This window comes from Tyto alba, unplaced genomic scaffold (genome assembly GCF_018691265.1).
Source record: "Tyto alba isolate M040663 unplaced genomic scaffold, T.alba_DEE_v4.0 Super-Scaffold_9, whole genome shotgun sequence".
NCBI classification, from domain to species: domain Eukaryota; kingdom Metazoa; phylum Chordata; class Aves; order Strigiformes; family Tytonidae; genus Tyto; species Tyto alba.
The window spans coordinates 3,595,284-3,612,904 of record NW_024881330.1 but is presented as its reverse complement, the minus strand read 5'-3'; the positions used below and the strand labels follow the sequence as shown (position 1 = coordinate 3,612,904).

General features: G+C 39.7%; 1 protein-coding gene across 10 annotated transcripts in view; it reads right to left on the bottom strand.

The window, feature by feature from the left end:
• TSNARE1 (t-SNARE domain containing 1) overlaps nucleotides 1-17,621 on the bottom strand; it is a 491,281-nt gene that overhangs the window by 224,257 nt on the left and 249,403 nt on the right. For 9 of the 10 annotated variants that reach the window (XM_042786051.1, XM_042786060.1, XM_042786052.1 and 6 more), the window contains one exon: nucleotides 10,110-10,277. In XM_042786051.1, the coding sequence (XP_042641985.1) occupies nucleotides 10,110-10,277 (168 nt within the window). The remainder of the gene's footprint in view (nucleotides 1-10,109; nucleotides 10,278-17,621) is intronic. The other variant, XM_042786057.1, reaches the window with a different exon arrangement.

Sequence of the window (17,621 nt, the reverse complement as noted above, 5' to 3'; positions counted from 1 at the left end):
CTCAGAGGACTACTCTTCCAGGGAGATGTAGATATAGACATGGACACTGTCCCACACAACAGCATTTGCTGACTTCTACCCATTCATCTGATGGAGAAAAGCATGCTGACATCCTAATATCCTAAGTATTCTCCCAAATAAATGACAAATGTGATGTGGAAGGGGAAGAAAAGCACGAACCCCTGCCTGCAGTGGCAATAAATGGAAGAGGAGGGAGAATGCGAATGACTTGGGACTTCACACAGACAGGGAAATAAAGATGTCTTGGCTTTAGATTAAAGCAAGATTAACACATGAACTTTTGGTAGCCCTCAGTGGTGCAGTCAGAGGAGATGAAGAGATAATGGGATCACAGGATCACAGGATAATTCAGGTTTGAAGGGGCCACAGGAGAGCCCTAGTCCAGCCTCTAGCTCATAGCAGGACCAACTATGAGATCAGTCCAGGTTGTTCAGGGGTCTAGTTAAAAATTTGAATTGAAAAAAACTCTTAAAATATTTACATTAAAATTTGCATTTCTCCATAATGCCTAGGTGAGTCTTAACAGCCTTTCTGCCTAAAGCATGCTGTCTGGTAGCCTCAATACAAAGGGAAACAGGCGACTTTAACACAGGAAAGGAAATGACAACAGGAAGAGACACACTGGGTAGAGAGATGGTGAACAGAGTGGTGGGAAAATACAGTTATAACATCCTCTTTTCTAAAGCAGCAATAAAAGGTATTAAAGGATACCTAAAGAAGATGAGCCTGCATAGTGCAGAGGGAAAAAACTAATACGGTCTTTGGCATCAGCCTCTGAAATTTTACATCTATAGTTAATACTGTTAACATGGTGATTTTCAGACTAATTTATGTGAGAATATGGGAGAATATTACTGTCATGGCTAATTTATAAAGAACCAGGCACCTTTTGGTAAATAGGAGGGAACACGAACTGGTCTTACTGTGAAATGTGGATTTCACGCACCTTCTCAGAGATCTCTTCCCTTGTTATCTCTGTAGGGTCTTTTCAATACACTTGGTTCACCCTCCTCTCTCCTGAGCTGTTCAGGAAGGGCTGATTCCCTCTCCAACCAGTGGGGTCTCAACTGGGGTGTTCCAAAGCTTTGTCACATGAACTTTTATTTATTCATGACACAAGACTAGTTTGTTGTTATTCTCTCCATCTGGATTGGGGAAAATTTAGATTCCCTACCAAAAAAAAAAAAAAAAAAAAATTAAAAAAAAAAGAAAGCATGGCATTCAACCCAGAAGGGCAAGAAGTCAAATCTGCAGTAACAGCTCTTGAGAGCACTGATAGGGGATCTTGGCTGGTTGATAGGCTATTGATTTACATTGTTATTAATTAGCACCAGAGAACTAGAGAGTGAACTGCTCTAACCTAGAGTATTAGGTGAGAGTGGTAGTTCCCCTTTGGGGCATCAAATCACATCCACAAAAATAGCTGTATTGATGAGGCATATGATGTTTGTACTGTCTGTGCTAACAGAAATAGGAGCAAGATATTACCTTTATTGAGACAGTCATCATCTGGAAACTAAAAAATAGGAAAAAGTGCAGCAAATGGAGGAGGAAAGTAACATATCCTTTTAACAAAAGAACTATTAACACTTAAGCAGGAGCATCTGCAGAAGCTAAACACTATTTCATCACAAGCAATAGAGATCTCTCTCCAGTTCTCTACCTTATCAATGTACACTGACAGTCAATATATGAGTCTTTAACTCAGCTCAATTTCTGTAGATATATATATATATGCAGATGTGTCTGCCTAAAATTCAGATTATTAATGTGTCAGCACTATTTTCTCCTTCTGCAGAGGAAATACTTCACTTTTAGTAGGTGCTAAAGTCCATCCCTATTCAGCAAAGCTCTTAAGACATACGTAAGTGATTTGCTGAATCAAGGCTTTCATTACTAGCTTCTTCATGCAAACTCACTGAAAGGAAGAGTGCGTGAAGAAAAGGGTTTATGGCAAAACTCTCTGACACTAACAGTCTTCAGACAAGGTGCTGAGAATGTAAGTTGGAAAAGGAAAATTATCTCTAGCACACAGTGGAAACCTCTCTAATTTAGTTAAAAACACTTCACACAGTATCATCATAAGGTTACACCTGAGATATAAGAAATGTCTAGGGCTAAAAATAAATGTTATGTATTCCTGAATTCTCTCTGTCTCACAAAGTGACGTTCTAGGTTGTATGCATAGCCCTGATGAAATACTGATTGCAAAACTATACAAGCTCTAATCACTTCTGTAAGGAGAGGAAGAAATACAGTTTTAGCCAGCCAATAAGAAAAAGTCTGGACTTTTGCAAGTAGTCCTAGAAAAAAAATGATTTGTGAGCAGAAAGGAGATGACGAGAGAATTTTCACAATGTATTACCTGGTGGTATTTCACCCCTTGCCTCTGTGTCTGGATGTATTGGGTTTATGGGCCAGATGGATGTATACTGATATACAGTAACATTTAATAAACAGCGGAAATGGAAAGAGAAGGAAATACAGCAACTCTCTGTGGGTGCATGTGATTTTTGTGTTTGCTATTTTAACATGTAACTGCCATCTATACCATTCTCCAGGTTGTTACTGAGTCGTCATACTCGTTGGCTGCATCTGGGGAAGGAACCCGACTACTCAGCCATTTGGTATGGATTGGTTGAACACTATTCTGTTCAAGGCTAGCAGAACTGAGTAGCTGTGCTCACATTGCAGAGCACTTCACTTGGTTCTCTTCCGGGTCTTATGTGATGTCCCTTTAGCCCCAAAATGTAATCTTATATTTATTGTCTCTGTGCAAGGCAGTAGGTATCATGAGAGACTTGTGTCACATCTTGTTGGAGCAATTTTCTTCTAGAATGACAGTGAAAATCCTCTAGCATGATGATGTTCTGGGCTCTAGGACATGGTAAAAGAAGTATATGGCACTTCCAAGCAGCATTGGGAAGTACCCTGGATGGAAGAAGCCAAACTTAAGGTAATACATAATCACACTGACTTTCTGGAGAAGACCAAGAAGCAGATTATCTCTCAGTTGCTCTGGAAAAAAATGAGACTGTACCTGCACTGGCAGGTATTGTAGAGCAGCAGGCACAGACATGCAGAGAAAAACAGCTGGTGCTAGGGACCCAATATCCAAAGTACCCATGAAGTTTTACTTCACACTAGCTCCAGCCTGCTTCTAGTGACTGAATGTCTATTATTGGTCAGAGTCCATGAGGTGGATGCTTGTAATGCATCTTTTAATGGAGCTTCATCCCACATGGATTTAATTTGTGAGCTCTGGGAGTGCTCCAAGAAGTGAACTAAAACACAGTATGTAAAAGCAACCATGCAATTCCCACCAAAATATGAGCCAGCAGTGTGCCCAGGTGGCCAAGAAGGCCAATAGCATCCTGGCTTGTATCAGCAATAGTGTGGCCAGCAGGATTAGAGACTAGTGATTGTCCCCCTGTACTCGGCCCTGGTGAGGCCAAACCTCTAAAACTGTGTTCAGTTTTGGGCCCCTCACTACAAGAAAGACACTGAGGTGCTGAAGAGTGTCCAGAGAAGAGCAACAAAGTTGGTGAAGGGTCTGGAGAACAGGTATTATGAGGAGAAGCTGAGGGAACTAGGGTTGTTTAGTCTGGAGAAAAGGAGCTGAGGGGAGGCCTTATTGCTCACTACAACTACCTGAAAGGAGGGTGTAGCAAAGTGGGGGTCAGTCTTCTTTTCCCAAGTTACAAGCAATAGGACAAGAGGAAATGGCCTCAAGTTGTGCCAGGAGAGGTTTAGACTGGATGTTAAAAAAAAATGTCTTTACTGAAAACATTGTCAACCATTGGAACAGGCATCCCAGGGAAGTGGTGGAGTCACCATCCCCAGAGGTATTTAAAAGATGCTTAGGGACATGGTTTAGTGGTGGACTTGGCAGTGTCAGGTTAACAGTTGGACTCAATGATCTTAAGGGTCTTTTCCAGCCCAAATGATTCTATGGTTCTATTCAATGTTTCTAAAACTGTCTTTCTCAGAGAAGCCAAAACACTTGAACAGAAACACCTGAAGCAGACTTGCTCTACAAAGAAGCCTGAAAGTTAAACTAGCACATGTTTAATGACGATGCTTGAGAGAGCATCATCTGGAGTGAAACAGGGAGTGAGTCAAAATGACACTGAAAACATCAAAACAGCACTGGCCCATTCAGGGCAGAGCCTCTGAAAGTCCTATTAGCAAAACTTTTCAGAGCTGACTGGCACGGCACTGGCAACATGTTAAGGATGTGGAGATTGCCTATGAGGGGTTTTGATGTGCAGGCAAGTATTTGCAGCTTGGAGCAATGCATAAGTTGTGGAGATCACTAGGGGAGTGAGAGAAGAGGAATGGGCAAATCAATATGCAGTGAAAACGGTCGCTGCACAAGTCTGCTGGGATAGGTTGCTTTTTATTCTCAATAGTTGCTAAGGCTTATCCACATTTTCAAAGAGGCCAGATGTTATTTTTACATGTCCTTTATTTTGCCCTCAGGCTTGCATAGTTTCCCACAGAATTTACCCTTAATTCACCTTACTCCTCTTCTTCCCTAAATGTCAGTGAAGACTAAAGGAAATTTTTGTGATCAAATCATCAAGTCAACAGGGCTTCAGCTGTACAAGGACATGGTAGATGCCTGTTCTCAGGTGCTGAAACTGCAGGTATGCACTTCATTGCATCCACATCATTAAGTCCCCTTACCCTCTGATCAGGGTGGCTGCATTGAGACTGCTTATGGAGAACACGTTGACTCTCAAACTGTGTCAATATTTGGGCAAGCACTGGCTAATCTGGGTCAAAAATGTGTCAGGATATGCTTCAACAATTTAGAAGTGTAGTGAGTCCATTCTATTGTCCTTGGTTCTCTCTAATTTACTAGTGTAGAAATTATCTAGAAATTTTCCATCAGCACTTGTAACCTCTGAAACAGATCCATGGGACTTTTTACACATTTCTTTGCTTCAGCTCTGGTACAACATCAAGATTCTATATATGGTCTACTGCTGTAGGAGAAAGGAACTAACAAATGGGAAATAACTGACAATAGAGCACTGAAGTGACTGAAAAGCAAGGCAGACTGACTTGTGAAGAGGAGGATAACTGTTAGCATTTGAGGAGTTTAAAAGCCAAAGAGGAAGAAGAATTATTTGCAGGGTCCAGTAGAGTTTCACTGGGTATAAAGAGCTGAGAATGAGAAAGGGATCTTTAGCAAGAACAGAGGGAAGCATTTCATCAACACTGAAGCCTGCTGGACCATGAAATAGTCTCCCAAAATAAATGGTGTTAGTCCTACTGCTCTGGTCATTTTAAATTAGACTGGCCAAAATACTTGAGTGGATTCTTTAGTGAACAACTCAATATTGAATCCCAGGGATGGCCATGTCAACCTTGCAGGCAGTTCTGCTGCTCATGATAATTAGGCTCCACCACACTGCCATGAAAAGAGTGCTGTTTGACACTCATGCGGCACCAGATCTTTCACTTATGGTGCTTGTCATGATATTGTGTTATTTATACATTACTCTGAGTTGAAAAGTCTCTGTAAATAAGCACGCAGAGCCCTTATAAGTCAAAACCCTGGACTACTGAAGCTGATGAAGGATATAAAATAGCTTGCATTAAACCTTCTAAACTGCTAGCATCGGTGAGAGATTTTACTGAAAATATCCCTCAGCAAGAAATTATACATAGTAATGAGTGAACAAGAAACATCTTTGAACTAACAAACACACTCTGACATACTCTGTGGGGCTTTTTTTGTTTTATTTTTTTTTGTATTTCATTTTCTGTCTGCTTACAAATGTTTGACTGACAGGTGTGGAGGCTGGCATCTATCACTTCTCTTCAAAATAGACAGGGAATGAATATCAACATTTCTCAACATGGACTCAAAGAGAACAACCTTTCCTAAAAATAAATGCATTTCCCTCACACCTGTTGCCACACCCTATCCAACTCTCCTCTTTTGCCAAGAGAAGCATCAGCTAAAATAAAGCTGATTTCTCCAAATGCTTTTGTATCACCCTTTCACTGGGGGATTCTCCATGGCTTCACAGGCATCTGAAACTGATGGCATCCAATTTTCAATCTCTGTCCATCCAGTAGCAATTAATCATTAAACTGTATTTTAGCTAGACTTACCTTGTACTCATTTCATCTGAATGACTGACTTCCTGACAGCTAAGTAATTTTGTAACTGCAGTTATCTGCATAAACTGACTGGCATCTACTGGTTTTCAGGGCTGAGAGGTGATGTGGTTAGTCCTGGTACTGTCTGGTTTGGGAGCTGAAAAAATGGGCAGTTGTCTACCTCCACAGACTGAGCACTTATTGCTGCTGACCCCTCTGTGGGGATGGAGAGAAAAAGGGGTGTAGGGAAGTCAGGATAGATAAATTGAATGTTGCTACTGCAGGGACAACCATCCCCAATACCAGGAGTGAGTCTTGCTCTGCAAATCTGCTCTTTCCCTGGTATACTTCTGTCTCAGCTATTCCCTGCTCTTCATTCTATGAGAATGCCCACTGCTGTGTTTGCAGCCAGGGAAGCACAGGAGTGGGATGGAAGACTGCTACAGGAAAGGAAAAACGGTTGTGGAAGAGGTGAGAAGACCCGGTGGTGACTCCGAGAAAACAGTGGTGGTGTCTGGGAGGTGTTTGTCTCATCATCCTTTCTCATCACCTCTGGAAAAGCTTTCTGCATAGGGAGGACCACTGGTGGCTTTCTGAATCAATACAGCATTTAGCATATTTTTTTTACAGGTCTTTCCAGTCACCAGATAAAAATCAGAAGTTCTCCATTCTATGGTTATGCATTTCTTCCCAAAGTTTTATCTCCTTCCATCTTTCACATGACCACAGGTGCCAATGAAAGGCACGGGATGCTATATTATATGTATTTGCTATGACAGAGCTTGTGCTAGCACTGAGCACTGACAACGTACATTACAGTTCAGCTCATGTATTTCTGATGGCACATTTTATAGTGCTATATATAAAGTTGTTATGGCATCTATTATTCACTGCCAATACAGTTCAAGTTAAAATAGGTTTTATATAACAGTTCAAAGCAATATTTTAAGAAATAACACTTGTGTCAAGGCTGCTGTGTCCTACCAGATTTTGACATTTCCAAGCAATAAAGATCTTTATCCAAAATGTAAGGTTTTGGCGAGACATCTCCCTTGCAGACTTCTCTATTTTTAATCTGCAAGCAATAGCAAAAAAAGCACATTTAAATAAAATGAACAGCCAGCTGAACTTTTGACATGGCTGTTACCTTTCTAGGTGGAAACTGTGAATGCTGAAAAGTGCCTCAAGGGATGTTCATGACAGAGGACAATGTCCCATTAACCTGAACATCTGAAGAGATTCTTGAGATGTGGAAAACACACAAGTGGCAAAGAGTCATTGGAACATTAAGAAGATGTCTATTATGGGCACAGTTTTATATCTGTTTTCCAGGACACAATATGGGAAGAGAATTTATTTCCTCATTTCTTTAGCAATGAAAAAGGTTTTATATCTGTTCTTGCAAAGAGGGCAAATTCGATGTCTTTTTAAAAAAGGCCCATTACTGAGGACCATGAGCTTCTCCAAAGTTGTGTGCTAATCAGTGTGGCCTAGAAGATACGATGTTCTAGCAATGCTCTGTGACCTCTTCTGTGCTGCGTAAGAGCTATATGTTTCTGGTGCTAGATATTCAGAAATGTAAAAATCCCAGCAAGACAAATCTACTTGCATAAGATGTGCTTTGCACAGCTCTATTCTTCGTTCTGGTCCCTAAAGAACAAAGGAGAACAAATGGTATACATTAATTTGGCAATAAATTTAGTTTTAGTTGTATTTGACAGGAATAATTTTAACCTCCTTGGTTACCTATTGGTTTTGAAAACATATTGGAAAAAAGTTATAAAGGTGGTTATGAGGTCAGCGAGTCCCTTTCCTGTATACCCACAACTTCTAATGAAATCAGGAAAGTTTTAATGTGCAAGATGAGTCATTTCACAAGAAATATGTTCATGTGGGTCAACAAACAGAAAAACAAAGCCCAGTGAAAATGATTTAAAAGCACCATCTGTTTATTCAAATACAGCTGGGGAGAGGTATGACGGAGTCCAAAAATCCATTTCATTTTCATTATATTTCTTTCAAAAGAGATGTTAAATAAAATACTATTGGTCCTAACTGTTTTCCTCCTGAGAAGAAATGTTTAAGCTGCATTTGAAATATTGCATGAACATGGATCTTGGAAAGCAAAGCAAAATGGATGCAGGAGATGTGGAAAAACAAGTAAAAAGAAAGTGCACACATTGTTAGGAAGCAGAAGGCTGAACAATATTAACTGCTTAAGTTGAGTAAGTTATTAACTGCGTAAGTTGAATAAGTTATTCAGAGGTAAATTCATATTAGGCAGAAAGGTATATAGGATCTACCAAATCAACCTGTACAATACATGACTGTTGTACTTATTTAGAAGTTAGGTAAGGCCAGAACTGGGTTCTTTTAACTTGCCTGAAGTACCCCACCACGGCCACATGGTCCAGTGCAGCTCAATGCAGAGGTATCAGATTGTGCCACAGAAATGGGATTTAATTGGCAAAATAAGGATCTCCCTGAGGAGACTCGACTGCACCTCTTGATTCTCCAAAGAAGTTCTTGTGCTTGGGGCAGGCTTGGTGTTTGTCATTTTCCACTGCCTAATGGGCAAACACTAAATGTGGTTGGTTTGTTTGTTTGTTTGTTTTTCTGGGGAGGACAGGGGGCAACATAAAGTTTGAAAGAAAAAGGCAGTGACTATATTTCAAACAAAAGGATCACAGCAATATCCTTTGTGTCCACAACGCCATTTCAGAAATGTCTTTGCTACCATCCTTCTTGAACATCAAAGTGCAGGAACATCCCCAAACATGTACTTTCTTGCAACAAAGTTCCCTAGAATTTGTCCTGGTGGATGCAAAGAGATTCCTCAAGTATGAAAGGACAATTCGCACCCAAGGATATTCAGGGTGAGAATATTCCTTAACAATTTCATCCCTAGCAATGCACGCAAGCCCACAAAGCTCAATCATCTCTATTCAGCAAACCATAACAGAAATTAGACATTCACTAACCTCAACTCACTCCTATAAAACTATCAAAATTTCTTACTTGCAGTGTTGAATCACATGTAGCTGCTACTGTTTGCAAACAGAGGTCAAAGCCTCAAAGTACCAGTCTACAGCAGGAACGTTTGTCCCCTTTTTGCACTGTTAACTCAATCACAATTCCTGATATACCGCAGCCAAAATCTATTCTGATAAAATTAGCTCAATCCAATTAAAGGACAAAGTATAGTCCTTAATTAAATGTTCTGATTATTCTGAAGACCTCTTTTTTTTTGGTTCATCTTGAGTTTAGGCCTGTAAAAGCATACAAATTAGGAAGATTTAAAATGTTCTGGTTTTACTCACTTATTGGTTAAATTTGAGTAACGAGAGTTTCCCAAAAGCATAAAAAGAGAAGTATAATAAGAAAAATGTGGGATGTTTAACTTATTCAAACCTCTTTTTGTTCCTTATTTTCATATTTTATTTATAGCACTTCTAAAAAAAGGGAATAAAAATAGTATGTCTTCTTTCAACTACATTAAGAACATACAAATACTTTAATAAAGCAAAAATATTGAATTATTTGAAAAAGTTAACAAGTTATTTCCTTTTGTCTACCTATTATTCTTGCTAATGGTAAAGCTGAATACTTTCTGTCTGTGACAAATTCTGGTTTCAAGTATTCATGCACCAAGAAAGTTGTTTTGCTGCAAAACCAAGCTCAATTAAACTACTTCACTACAAACTGTTATGGAAGACTTACTGAAAAAAAACACATTAGACCACGAATATTAATTAATTCTTGTCATTTTCATTACAGGTCATATGGATTTCTAATTCTTCCTTCTGCCACAGTTTTCCATTTTTAGAAACACTTGATAATCTCTTCCATTTTTAGTGTCACTGTACTGGCAGCAATGTAAACCAGCATTTCTTTCATCATGTTGAGCAACGCACAACACAAGGAATCTGCACTTCCAGCTCACAAGCCCATGACAGGAGAAGGTTACTGACCTCAATCTGCTGAATGGCCTCTTCCCGTTGACGGATGGCCTCCAGATCCTCTTCTGTGATTTCCGAGAGCAAGGCTTGATCCTGGCTCTGGTTCTGCCCCATGCCATCTCCTCCATTAAAGATCTTCTCATCATCAGGTAGGTCAGAGAAGGGAGTCCTAGGGCTCTGCTGAGAGGGAAGAATGGAAAGAAAGCAAAGTGTAAATCCTGTCCAGTTTTACATAGCCTTCTTACAGGAAAAGAAAACATTAACATGGCAGATTAAATAAACAGTGGTGAAAAAGTGAAGAGGAGAAGAGTAAGTTACATGAGAGGAAACATAACAAATCTTGAAGTAAGTGTTAGGACCTGAAGCCAGATCTACTAAGCTACACTTGAGCACCAGGAACCAACTTCAGTTTTCCAACAGTTTTGACAGAACAAAAAAATTTATGCGCATCTGAAAAATGACACATTTTCCTTGTTTATTTTCCTGCAAATTCTTCTGGAATTAGATACATTCTCAGGAAGACATAAAATCCGAAGACTTTATGATCCAACTTGCAACATTCAGCATAACAAAGGATCCTATCTTGTCTATTTAGGAGGTAAACTAAATACAGCTTTAAAAATGGAAAAATCACTTTAGTAATGTGACTGCATAACCACCAGTTTGAGTGACTGACAGTTTCATGGTGTTCACTCTGTAGAGTTGACCTGATTTTTCCGACACATTAGATACCATTTTCTAGGTAGCTAGATGTTCATACTGTGTTTGGGAGCTGTGCTTCTATTCAGATCCAGATTTTAAGACCTTGTTCATGATCCATCCAGATGCATCTACACTGCAGGTAGGGGCAAAGGTTTAACAAGGTCTTCTCCCAGCCTTTATCTTCTGTGCCTACAGAGATGTTGGGTTCAGTCTAGACTGGGCTCAGAATGAAACGACACAAGGTTGGTTTGGAGAATCAGGAGGCTGAGCACAAGTTCTAAACTAATAGGCACTGCTGAAGACTCCAATCCTACAACTGCATGAGTATTTCACTTCAAACAAAGCACATGGTCCTTTAAACTCTCCTTGAGCTGAACTTTGACTCCTAATCAAAAGTTACAATAAAAAAGCAATCCAGTGCTGCCAATGCTCTGAATTTGAAAGAAGGAATGGCAGTAACTGCAGAACATGCTTGACCTGAATGTCTCCAAAGTCTCTGAAAGCTACAGGAGAAAACAAGCACAAGAATTCAGGGGGATGTTCAGTTCTCTGAATCTGGGTTTATCTGAAACACAAACATTGGGGATTTTCAATGACTTGTACCTGAGAAATAAAGGCCTTTGCTGTCTTGCCATGGCTAAGTTTTCAAAAACACTAAATGCCCTGAATTCCCACAGAGTGAATAGGAAGCCAGTCCATCAGGGAGCTTGCTGGAAGAGCACAGAAAAACTGGAGAACTGGAAGGACTGGGAGGACTCAAGTGAAAGTTGCAGTGGAAACAATGTCAAATCACCACGCCAAGAATGAGAAGCCTAACCAAGAGTGCATGAGGGAGACAGGGGAGTGAGAAAAAAAAAAAAGTCACTTAGAATGTGTTTTACTTTTTGCTTGTTTGCTTAGAGATCTGCCTTGGAGAAACTGTGGAGGCTAGATTTTGAAGAATATCAGGCCTCTGGAAATGCTTATTGAACTCTTTAACTCTTCTTTCATTCTTTAAAAAGTATATAATTTCTGCATTTAGAAACTAAAGAATTTTTACAGTTGTCTAAACCTAGACTTTGCCTTATGCAATTAAATCATTATTATTATCACCATCATCTAGTTGCAGACAAGGAAAATTGCACAATGCAATGAAGGAAGTGGGTTGATGGAAAAAGTAGAGGCATACAGAAAAATTAGCAGCAAACAGCCAAGTGTCTTTTAAAAATATAAACAGAAGATTAAAATCTTTGACATTAACTTCTTTGTTTCACCTTCTGCTTCCCTGGGATCTCTTATCTACAGAGAAAAGTTGTGTTACAGAAAGAAAATCATCATTTAAAATTAGGTTAAAAAATAATTTACACTTTAAAAGACACATTTTAATAGGATTAAGATACTCTGGGGGTGTTTTATTCACTAACTATTATGTGCCTTGGACACTAACTTATCTGGTAGAATGTTTCAGTGCCAAAAGTACGTATTAATGGACTCAAGAAAAAAACCCTTGGGGTATTCTAATGCTTCATTTATAGTGACAGAAGTGTCCTCTCACCTTCACCAGAGGGCTAACTAGGACATGCAGAGGCCGCTATACTGCACAATGCCAAGTAGGCTGGAAGAGCCCGAGTGTCTGCCCTCTGAAGGTGCAGGAAAACAGTGATCTCATGAAATTCTTGTACTATGGTCACAGCAGGGACACTGTGCCATGGACCCAAATGCACATGCATGACCACTGAAAGCCATGCTTTCCTACACGGATATGCATTTCAGTGGAAAACAACAGATTTACAAGATTTCAAATGTTTCCTTTTCTGTTCTAATGTGGGAGCACAGGATTAACAGGAGAGCCAGCAATACAGCAACCAACTCTTGAAATTGTATTATTCCATGTAATACCACAGCTGTGTCACAAACATGCTTGATCTTGGCCTGTGTCAACTCTATTAGTCATCCCCACTTGCTGGTCCTGGTATCTGTAAATAACACGCTCCCCGCAAATAATCCAGATAATGCAATGCAAGTGATGCTGCTCAGTCACCTCTTACAAAAAACAGGTATTCATATGCTTAAATAGATAATGGTCTAGACACAGATGTTCTTCTCCAAACAAAGTAGTGGCTTAAGTTAATTTCAGAGCTGCTGAAAGCAATTATGTGAGCTTGTATCCTTAATATTTTTTCGAGAAAATCCAACCACGGCTGCTGAGTAAATGAATAAATCAGGAAACAACAGGATGCGGGCAGGATGAAATTTCCTTTCAGGCATAAAAAAGGGTCCATATTAACATGATATATAGTCACCATGACCTGCTATCGGGGCATGTATCATGGCTGGCTGTGGTAACAAATCAAAAATCATTTTTGTGTTTGTTGATGATCCTTATTTCTGTGATAAAGTAAACAAATCCTAGATTTGAAAGTGTGAAGAAATCTAATGACTTCTAATACTTCTGATTGAAATCTTCATGTAGCTTGCTTTATCAGTGGCCTTCATTCCCTTTTGAGTTTTTCTTATTGCTATGTCTGACAAAATATTTTATTTATAACAAGAAAAGATATGATGGAGGGCACTCACTGAGCCCCCACAGATAAAGTTCCTTTTGACAATGCACTGGAAGAGGCCATAACTCCCTATATAGGCAACTGCACATTAAATTTGATTTAGTGCCAAATTTTATTCCCTGTGAATCTCCGTGTAATTTTCTGTTGGATTTCCTTTCATAAATTGTTAATTGGATGTGTTTGAAGTTGTTCTTTTGTTGAAATTTGCCAGTGGCAGATTTTTGTCAAGATGTAGCTATAAACCAAACTCTGCCTGTGAAAAAAAAATGATAGGAGAGAAAAAGTTGAGTATATCTGATACATTCAGTAGTTCTTTTAAAATTAAATTCCTAGGACCGAGGGTCATACTATGCTGTTATTCATCATATCTGAAAAATTATGCCCAGGCACAACATTTTTTCTGTTGGATAAAATCTTTTCACTAGGATAAAATCGTTACTGCTTACAACTACATTTTTTTATCAGATTTATTCTACCAATGGAGAGATGCTATATACAGCTGCTGATAAAGAAAAAAAAAAAAAAAAAAAAAAAGTTTTCAACTTCTGCCAGTACCTATACATTACCAGTAGTAAAATCAGAAATTGCATGTCTGAGACCCCTACAAAGATGACCCTCTCCCAGGCCTGTGCCTGCCTCACTCCCCATTTCTATATTAGAAGGGATAGAAGAGGAGCATTAACATGCACAATTTCTTCTCCTTGTACACAGCAACATCACAAGTTTTACAACCCATGTCATAAAAGCGGCAAACAAGGGACTGAAATGACCTCTCTTCTAGTTCCCATATAGTATTTATTCCACCCAGAGGCAGAAATCTAACTTGAACCCCACCTTATAGAACATCAACCAGCCTTCACAGTTCATCTTCAGAGAGTCAGGGAATCTCCTGTAACAGTAAGATGTGTGCTGGTACTCTCTCAGGCCTGTAGCTCCCTTTTACCTCTCTAAGGATGCCACTTCTAATTGCTCATGACAAGATTGTTCCCTTATCAGAAATTAAGGACACAAAATGTTGACTGGAGATGGATGAGAAATGTCGCTTCCTGCAAGTGAAATATTTAATGATTTCAAAGGAAAATTCCTTTTCCACACCTCATCAAAATCTGAAGATATAGGGAAAAATTATGACAGAGAGAAAGAGACACACATACACTCCCTCCAGCTCAGGTTAGTTACAAGTCAGATAATTAAGGTGCCCAATGTCAGCTGCAATAAGATGAGCCTCTCACAGTCTCTCCAAAAAGAACTGTAAAAGTTCATATAAATAATTAAGATTTATTGCAGCTGGATCTTCAGACTCTGTCCACCAGATGAACGACACACGACAGGGACAGGAGGATGAAGGGCTGAGGAAGACATTGACACACTTCTACCTTCAACTTTAGCGTGAAGGCAGTTGAGAAGGAGACGTAATTGAGCTCAGTGCCTGAAATTAGACAACATGAACCCATTGCTACACCATCTCCATCGGCTCCAACTTCAGCCAGGAGTTATGTCCTGGAGACGAGGGTTTAATTTCTGACTGTGTGTGAAACATGGGAAGAGGATACTATCAGTGTATTTTAGGATGGATGTGACAGAGCTGTTGGTACTGTCAAAGTAGGGACGGTGGGTCTCCTACACGGACTGAAAACCTAACTCCGGAGAATAAGAAGCAACACAAGTTCCCTCTTTTCTGACTACTTCACCTTTCACGTGCACATTTCAAGCAGTTGGAGATGTCCTCATCACCACTTGGCTGTCAGACTCTTGAGACTGCCTTTGGTATGCACAGCACAGTTCACAAATTCGTTGTTACATCCAAGTTTATATGAGCACAGGTAAAAGAAGCCTCACTCACAGAAGCTAATTTTGTACTACATACTGCAGGTTGTTCTGAGGAAATCTTCTGCAACCATGAAAATAGAGTATTTTAGAGGTTTTACATTACTCCAGTAGTAAACCAAGGAAGTTTGCTCTGTCTTCTCCAATCTCCAGAAGCCTTCTGCACCACTAGCAGGGATATGGCCAGCTCAAGCAGTAATCAACACACCTCCCACACCTCCTGCAAGCTATCACATCTCCTTGGGTAACATTTTGGCTCTGACTTTCAAACAAAATGCAAATGCAGAGATGTTTATCTCTTGCTTTATAGTATGTATAGACATATAAACAGCCAGGCTACACTTTATGAGGATATCCTATTCTCACTAGCATCCAGGCTTTGAGATTTTATTGCATGTAGAATAATGAGGCCGGAGTGCCTACATTAAAGATCAATAAAATACTTTACATGGAGGGCTACTGTGCAGAATACTGCTGTAGTTATGTGGTCTGCCTGTGCCTGACACATTTCTAATAGCACATTGGCACTGCAAGCTGTCCGGGAAAAAAATGGCACAGAGCAGCCAGTTTGGCCTGCCTATCCACAATGTACAGCCAGGTTAAGAAGACAGATAAATCGGATTAGATGATCTTTCTCAAACCATCCTTCCAAAACAACTAACCCTGCAGACTCAATGAAATTTAGAACTGTATCTCGCCAAGCAAAAGCCCAAAGCAATTACAGGTAGAAGGGCCTCAGGCAGGCACAGAACAAGCAGCCTGGGACTCCTAAATCTTTTAGAGGAGTGAAATAGTGATATTACAACTTTGCATTATCTTTCACACAGAAGATCCTGGCAGTGATTGGTAATCTGAGCTCTGTTATTTTGCGAGAGGAGCTTCCCACAACAAACGGGAAAAAAATGCAACCACAAATTAACCATTGCTTCCTCTTCCTTTTCACTCAAACATGGGCACATTTGAAACTACTGTAACAAGGGCAAATTTTAAGTGGGATATTTTCAGTCCTTCCTGCATGCATCACTAACATGGACAAATACAGAAATGCATTCAGTTATGTAAATTTGATTACTCTGCACCAATGTAGCATGAGAAAAAACAGCATGGGGAAATGAGCATAAAGGGAAGGGTTGAAGTGCATTTTTATTTAAATTAACTAGAATCTCTCATGTGTTTCTGTCTTCACTCTTGATCAAGTTGTTTAACTTTTGAGTTACATGAACCTGAAAATGAGCAAGAAAATCACTATTCCTACCAGCTTCCTGCTACAGAATCTGCAAGAAATTACTAATTTTAGAGAAAATGTAATAGCAGAAACTATTTTGCTAGTCTGCTTTTCAGCATTTATAAATTTAATCATTCAAGTCTCTGCAGTCATGAAGACTAAGAAAATCCATTTAGTTTCCTGGAACTAGAAGAGACTTAGTAACAAAGTACCTAGTTCATACCTCCTACTGCTTTCTTCTTTATTTTTCCTTCAAGACTTTATTACTTCACCAAATTCATTCTGAGCAATCATGACCTCATCACCTAGGGCTGCTCTAGTTCAGAGTCGATCTTACTGTACTCAGGGTGAGAGAATTAAATGACATATCTGTGGTAGAAAAAGAAAAAGAAAATAAGCCAGGGGCCTGAGATTTAGCTCTCTGATAACTACTGTGATTTTAAGAAGCACAGCATATTTTCACCCCAAGGTGAAGACCAAATTTAGGAGGAATAGCCTGATATTTTGCTCATGGAGACCATCAGCTTCTAGCGCAAACCTCAGTTGATCTTGAGGGCTACATTTTGTCATATATTTTCACCCTGCATAATTCTTACAGATGCCCCATCAGAGAAGGAAGGGGCAGTTTGTCCAGTTCCTATTTGCAGTCTTTTTTTTCTCTTGATTTGGCAACTTTATCTTCCATAAAAATAGATAGTCTCATAGAAATGTGAGTGAAACAGAACAGCAACAGTGAAGAGAGGTATAAATTTCCCCTCTCTGTAATCTAACATCCTTTTCTTTTCAAACACACTTCACTGAATGACTTAAGTCTGATTATACATGCCTACACCCATCCTTCTCAAAGCCAACCGCCTGCGCTATCACTTGCTTCAGGTGGCATCTCTATACATGCAAAGCAAGTGGATAAATATTCCTTTAAGATTGTCATGAAGGAAAGCACTCACCAACATTTTTTACAGCATCGCATCACAATCCTAAAGCTGTTCCTGCCCTCTCCTAGCTGTCTGAATTATATTCTCATAATTCTCCATCCCTGCACAACTCTGCTGCTGGCACCGTGTTTTGGCTGGCACTGCTCTCTGAGAGCTGTGCTGTACGTCGTCCCTGGATCCTGATGCTAGGCAGAAAACTCCCCTGCTCGCAGCTCCCTTGCTGAACATCTGAAGCACCCAGCATGTGTGTAAATGGACCACGTTTGCAGGAGCTCTCAGACACATCAAGACA